This window comes from Drosophila willistoni, chromosome 3R (genome assembly GCF_018902025.1).
Source record: "Drosophila willistoni isolate 14030-0811.24 chromosome 3R, UCI_dwil_1.1, whole genome shotgun sequence".
In the NCBI taxonomy this organism is placed as follows: domain Eukaryota; kingdom Metazoa; phylum Arthropoda; class Insecta; order Diptera; family Drosophilidae; genus Drosophila; species Drosophila willistoni.
In genome coordinates this window covers 30,662,854-30,669,810 of record NC_061086.1, presented here as the reverse complement: position 1 = coordinate 30,669,810, position 6,957 = coordinate 30,662,854, and the positions used below count along the sequence as shown (strand labels likewise).

Below are 6,957 nucleotides of genomic sequence, written 5' to 3'. Positions count from 1 at the left end.
ATATAATATTATCAAAATAAATCAAGACCTTCATCATTACTTGCTTATCTAAAAATCGATGAAAACTTTGCAAATTTATAGATCCCCAAAGGTAAGTTTTTTTAGCATTTTTTTAACACATTTATGGTCAATCTGCTTATTTCTTTGGCCAGTATTTTAATCAATTTTTAAACATGATATCTCAATTAAATTGAAATTTAACATATTCCCGAGATTTTAATGCATATACAATGACGTTGTTCTAACTTAAAAAACGATATAAATTTATAAAATACTACAAAAATTGTCTAAATTAGAGCTTTATGAAATTAAGGCTTATTTTTCTGTATAATTGGCCTTTTCTGTCTCACTTAAAAAAGGTAACTTGTTAATTAGTGCCAGTAGCACTTTAATTTTAACTTGAATTTAAAAATATTAAAGTGAGACATTACTTTAAAAAATTAGTTGAAATTTGGCAAAGTTATAATGATTCACAAAATTAAGAGCTTTTGAGAATTTGTCATGTTAAATTTTTCACAAAGTATTCTGGTAATAATGAATCAACCTTTCTATAATCAAAAATCTTTTTATAGCTCTCTGAAAGGGCGCATGGAACGACATTAACAATATGATGAACTAACCTTTAAAATATTTATAAACATATGTATTTTATTGACAATGTCAACCGATTAATATGATTTTCATGCTTCTACAATGCCTACAGCGACCCTTCTCGAGGGGGATGAGGGATGACAATATACCTAATGGAGACCACTGACGAATTTAGCTCATTATTTAGGTAGGAAAAATTTGCTATTGGATGAAAATGGGAAATTTTAGAGGACCAATCGTTCATAGCTATCGAAATTTGACCAGTTTTTTAGGTTAAATCTCGATTTTCAAAAGGAAAATACCTTTATATTTGTTTCCAAAATCCGCCACTGATTTCTAGACAATTTTTTAAATATTGATTAATTATAAGAACCTAATAAAATAACACTTGTACCGCAAAGAATTCAAATAGAATTTACTTGTAGACTAAAGTAACTTTAGTTTGTTGGAACTTTCCATCTTTGTATTAACTGTTTATTATCAAAATCTCTAACAGACGAAATCTGGTTAGATCTAGTTAACTGAGAAAAGAAATTTCACTTCTTGGCAACGCTCTCTTAGCCTTTTCGTTCACTTTACACACAGAGAGAGAGAGAGAGAGTGAGGAAAATTTGGAATTATTTCAAAAGAGTTTTCACAACATTTTCGGAAATTCAGTCTAAGCAAAATCCTAAACCATTAAGATAAAAACAAATTTTAACTGGCTTATTTCAAGCAATTTGCGTTCGTTTTTGTAAAACTCAAGAATCTGGCCAAGATGAATATGCAATTTCAATATAAAAAGGATCACACATTCGATAAACGCCGTAACGAAGGCGACAAGATACGCCGCAAATATCCGGATCGTGTGCCAGTGATTGTGGAGAAGTCACCAAAGACGCGTCATGCTGTGCTCGATAAGAAGAAATATCTGGTGCCCACCGATCTGACAGTGGGACAATTCTATTTTCTCATACGCAAGCGTATAAATCTACGTCCGGATGATGCTCTATTCTTCTTCGTGAATAGCGTTATACCGCCAACATCGGCCACAATGGGTTCGCTATATCAGGAACATCAGGATAAGGACTATTTCCTCTATATAGCCTATTCGGATGAAAATGTTTATGGGCATCAGCAATAGGCAACAAATCTACATAATATCTTTCGTTGTTTTTTTTTTGTTTCTTCTGCAAGTTATACAAGTTTTTTGGGTTATTCCATGGAAAAAAAGGCACAAATCAAGCTAATTACGGGAAGAATCCTCAACTGAAGCCATTGATGACTAACTATTCAGCTAGTAAATGTGTACAAAGAATAATTAATAAAAAATGGACTTCCCCGTCGTTGTGTAGATGCTTTCAGTTCATCATTATGGAATGATTGAGCAAATTTTATTGAACAAAATAAAACCAAAGAAAAAAAAATATTTGGTTTCTGATTTCATTAATAATCTTTATATCAAATTTTGCGAAGGCTTTGTGTGGGTCCATTAAATGTGAACTGGCAACTTAATTATACATAATACTTATATTCAAATCGTTTGAATTTGTTAAAGCGCCAACTAATTAATTAAACAATTTGTTTCATTCGACCCCTGATTGGTACAAGAGATAAACAAAAAATAAAAGAGACATATTTTTATTATATAGAAACCAGTTTAATTAGAACAAAAACGTGCTGTGAAAAATGCATTAGATATTGCGAAAACGATCTTCATTCTGTCTGACTAAACAACAAAGTTGTTCACACTAATATCTAGTACTAATTAAGTGGCCAAAGGGTGCATTACAAATATTATCAGATTACTTCAAAGAACGTTTTAGAACATGGCGTAATTGATTATTACCTGTTATCGGCTTCTATTACAATTTCTTATTTGAACTTGACTGGTGTTTGTCTATTTACAATGTCGGCGATATATTTATATAGACATTTGACTTTAAAAATATTCTGATATACATTTTGATTTGACTTAACATTTGCATATCATGTCGGCTATCCACTAATTGACTAGATAAATACAACTTTATTTGAGACTGTCGTTTCTATACCCTATCCAGGCGATATTTTTCTAGTACATCATACATTACAATGTTCTTACTTCATTAGTTTGGGTAGTCAGAAGGGCGAACACACAAATTTTCTTTTATATTTTGACTTTTTTTGGAATTCTTGCACTCAATTTCAAACAGTCATGACCCTTGTTAGGGTATCTACAACATATATTGATTTATAAGCATCTGTATATATCTGTATATATTCCGTATAATAATAACAGTAAGTAGCTAGCTAACGACAGGTGTAAAATATATTACGTATATATTGACTTATTTAATTGACGCATATCAAAAATTAGGCAAAATTTAAAGGTTAAACTTGTTGTTGTTAAAAACTAAAGGTCTCAATTGCATTTCCAGTAATAAAAATCAGAAGCGAATCGCCCTAAATGTGCTTTTTATATAAGTGTTACAAATTTGATTAACCATTTAAAGTTAACACACTCATTAAGTGGGACACAAAAACCGATGAGAGAACGAGAGAAAGAGAGAGAAATCGCTTAATTCAGTTTCGTTGTTAATTTGCATCGGTGTAAAAACATATATGATACTGAGGGGATATACACAACACTTTTTTTATATTGTTTCTTTTTTTACAAATACAAATTAAAATATTCAATAAAACGATAATTAAATGCGCCAGGCATTCAAATTGATAGCCGGTAAGCTTGGATTATCACAGCCAATCAGTTGATTTCTGCAAAATGGAAGGCCAACATGAGAGACAAAGCATTATATATACATACGTTCGTATGGGAAAACTTACCCGCCAAAGTCGGGACGAACAAAGGCAGCGATCGGCACTGTACGCAAGGTTAGACCATCCGCATTATCACAAATCAAACGGGCTAATGTTGTCTTACGTATCTCCTGCAATTGAGCAGAGCTAAATGCTCCCGGATTAGTCTTGCCATCGTACTCATAGAAATAACGATCACCCTGCTTGAAGCGTGCAAACTGATCAGCTATTATCTCTGCAAAGGTAATGCCCACAATGCCATCTGGTACAGCCTGTTCCAGTAAGCCACCGATCCACAAATCAATATCCTCTGGTCTGCTATAGACGTGAGCCAACTTCTTGCCAATCTAAACAGACACGAAAAATGCGTTATAAAATTGATTTCAAGTCTTTTATATATAGTAACCTCGCTTGGAAATTGATCGAAACTATGCAATTTGGCAGAACCCATAACTTCTAGGTAATCGTTATAGCAGCGTAAGCCTTGATCACGACCACGTTGTATGTTAATAGCTGCCAGATCTAAGCCGAATGGATTATCGCCCCGAAACAGAAATCGGCTAAGCTGTGGAGATTAAGTCAAAGAATTGGTAAGTTAATTGTCCAAGTGTAAGACATTTTCTTAGCACTATCAACTTACGCCATGGGTTATGGAACTGTCCACCTGTTGCATGGGCTGTGTGTATAGAGTGCGCAGCATATCATCATAGAATTCACGTTTACGCATACGGGATGGATTAAACATAACATCCGGAATATTAATCACTTCATCGATTTGGCCTTGTGCCTTCTCTATATGAAACTTGCCATCGACACTGGGACGAAAGTTTAATTAAAAGACGATTAAGCAATAAAATTCACGTTTCACTCACCTGGAATGACCCATGCGGTAGGCAGCACCTGAAAACTCATTTGTAATAGCTGGATTTACATTGACATTATAATCATTTGCATATCCCTGATGCAATGGCACCAAACGGAATCGTTTCATCTGTTGTGGGCCAATCAGAGCCGGTAAAAATTCATTGTAAGTAATATGCTGCAATTCGGCAATAACAATGCGTCGCGCCTCCTGATATAGCCATTCGTCAGTAGCCGAAGGATTGACCTGGGACAGAGCTTCGGCCAAACGATTGTGCTCGCGGGCAAACATAATGTGCAGAGTGATAAGGGAAATGATTTGATTGACCCGTCCATCACCTAGAACAACAATGTAGGAATAAAACAGGAAACTTGGGATAACACTCAAAACGACTTACCCGCCTTAAAGCATGACTTGCCCGGCTCATCGGTATTACAAGCTTTTTTATCGTTCGTCAGAGGCAACAAATCATGACCAAAATCGTCCAGCATACGCAAACGTCCACCCCGGAATGAACGCAATTCCCGGCCAGCCTCCTCGCTGGACCCATAGACAGGCGAGGCATCCAGGCTGTAAGAGTATTGGAATTAATATATGCATTTAATCAATCATATGGATGTCAGAGTGTGTACATACAAATGTGTGACCTTGCTAAGTTGTTTGCCATAGCCTAGCTGACAATTGGGATTGGGTACTAAGGATAAACGTACGAAATTTAAGCAACGAACACCGAAAGCTGCATAGAATTCATCGTCAGGCTCCACGGGAATAGGCATGCAGGCAAAATGAGTTTCCTGAGGACTTAATTTGACTTTGCCACCAGGTGAACAGCATTGAACCAAGTCCCCATTTTCAAGACGGACCGAAGATGTCTGGGATATATCGTGAGCTATCAATTGTCCGAACTGCATTACCAGAAGATTGTACTTTGGATGCGGTCGATTGACATCGTTTAAAAGGATTCGAGAGATCTGACGGGCACTCTTTAGCGGCGAACCATCTATGGAGTGGGCGCGTGGATTCCAAATGCCATCTTCATAGGCGGGGGGCAACAAACGTTCCATTGGCTGGCCAGCGGCTCCCCAAAATGAACGCTCTGGCAAAGGATTGTTGCACGTGCCATCATGACTGCGATAAATTGATTTGACATCCCGGCAAATCGGAGGCTGGCGGCATTGCTGGCCCAGCGGTGTCTTGTCGAACTTTATTGGAACATTATTGGTTAAAAAATCGTCGACCGGTACTTGCTCCTTCTTGCCAAATATCTGAGTGGTGATCACCTGCTCCAGGGCATTGTTTGAGACTGCAAAATTATGTATGTCATCCTTTGTCGTCGAGTGGAAGACAATGCCGTGCGTAAAGTCGGGCAAGCCCCGATGTACTGGAATCTGAGCCACATTATGCATCAGTTTCTGAAAATTGAGACGAGCCTCCTCCAGCACTTGAGGCGGGAGAAATGAGGGTATGTCCACTTGCGCTACACGCGCCTTGTCCTGATTTTTTGTAACTGTGTGATTTTGTCCTGTTTGGCAACAATATCCGAATTTTCCAGCAGGTAAATCACAAATTTGTGGTTTCTGTTTGCTATCCATGCGTACATGGGCGGGGCATTGGATCTGGGGTACACATTTTATTCCATCGGTACATGGACGACATTTTGTAAGGAGCCCACTTGAAGCTGTGAAAAGAACGGTTAATTGAATGCCGTTAGATTTTGCTTCAAGTTTGGTTAAGTTAATAAAAATAAATTATAACACTTCATATACATACATACATATCTACATATGTATTTTCACTATTAACTTTTATATCAGAAATTAAAATAAAAGAGTACTTACGTTGATCAGCGCCAAGTTTTTTAGAAATGTCTGTGGACGTCGATATAAGAGCGGGAGCGGCTGTCGAAGTTTGATCCTCATTTTGGCGCAATGAAAATGCATTTATTTGGCTAATTATTAGCACGAGCCATAAAATGCTTAGTAATCGCATTTTGCCATATAAAAAAAAATAACTAATTGCCAATCTATGAACTTTCGTTACTCAGCAATTTCTTCTGACTTCACCGTTATATTATGTTTTAAGTTCGACGAACTTCGCGCGTCTTACTCACGCGTTTTTAACAGCTCGATATATCGACGACCATCGATAGGTTGCCAGATCATTCAACCCAGCAAACATAAAACCTGAGGCATACGCAACACCGCAAAAATGTGGCAATATTTTAACCAACGTTTTTTTAAATTATATCTACAAATTGCGGTTAGACTTAATACCTGCCAAATCAAAGACCACAGTGCGTGTTGGAATACCAAATAACCTTTAGTTCCGCAAAAGTACATTTTTTGGCCACGCTAGTGATAAATGAAAAACATTTTTATGCCTCTCTAAAAAGCCAGCCCAACAACGAGATTGAGGTGTAGATTTAAATTTCAGATAATTTTTGATAGTGATGAATCATTGTCATATAACTAGCTCTTATATGCATTACATAATGCATCCAATTTAGAAAGTTGGTATTGTTTGTTTTGTTTATTTTATATACTTCACCGTTATATTATGTTTTAAGTTCGACGAACTTCTCAAGTTCGAAGGTAAATTCGAAATTCAAAAATACTGAATTTCGAAATTTTTCGGAATAAATAAATCGATATCGATTTATTTTCCATTTTATGTCTATCGAAAGAAATGTGCTGTTAAGCGCCAACATGGCGCTACTGTTAACTGCA

The 6,957-nt window shown here is 36.4% G+C and overlaps 2 protein-coding genes across 2 annotated transcripts; one reads left to right on the top strand and one right to left on the bottom strand.

The window, feature by feature from the left end:
- Positions 1–1,136: 1,136 nt before the first annotated feature.
- On the top strand, positions 1,137–1,950 carry LOC6649626 (gamma-aminobutyric acid receptor-associated protein). The gene has a single exon (XM_002072052.4). The coding sequence runs from the start codon at positions 1,349–1,351 to the stop codon at positions 1,712–1,714; it is 366 nt and encodes a 121-aa protein (XP_002072088.1). The 5' UTR covers positions 1,137–1,348; the 3' UTR covers positions 1,715–1,950.
- Positions 1,951–3,178: 1,228 nt separating this feature from the next.
- On the bottom strand, positions 3,179–6,310 carry LOC6649625 (chorion peroxidase). Its single transcript, XM_002072051.3, has 8 exons — positions 6,070–6,310; positions 4,868–5,909; positions 4,629–4,801; positions 4,242–4,569; positions 4,010–4,184; positions 3,776–3,934; positions 3,397–3,716; positions 3,179–3,327 (listed from the first exon to the last, which is right to left on the bottom strand). The coding sequence occupies exons 1-8, from the start codon at positions 6,218–6,220 to the stop codon at positions 3,261–3,263; spliced, it is 2,415 nt and encodes an 804-aa protein (XP_002072087.1). The 5' UTR covers positions 6,221–6,310; the 3' UTR covers positions 3,179–3,260.
- Positions 6,311–6,957: the final 647 nt, after the last annotated feature.

Bases quoted from the DNA above. Each gene is read 5' to 3' on its own strand.
- LOC6649626 (XM_002072052.4), top strand. From the start codon at position 1,349: ATGAATATGCAATTTCAATATAAAAAGGATCACACATTCGATAAACGC.
- LOC6649625 (XM_002072051.3), bottom strand. From the start codon at position 6,220: ATGCGATTACTAAGCATTTTATGGCTCGTGCTAATAATTAGCCAAATA. The intron at 4,185-4,241 runs GTGAGTGAAACG...CTTTCGTCCCAG, and splicing joins TACCGCATGGGTCATTCCAG to TGTCGATGGCAAGTTTCATA. The intron at 3,328-3,396 runs GTAAGTTTTCCC...TCCATTTTGCAG, and splicing joins GTTCGTCCCGACTTTGGCGG to AAATCAACTGATTGGCTGTG.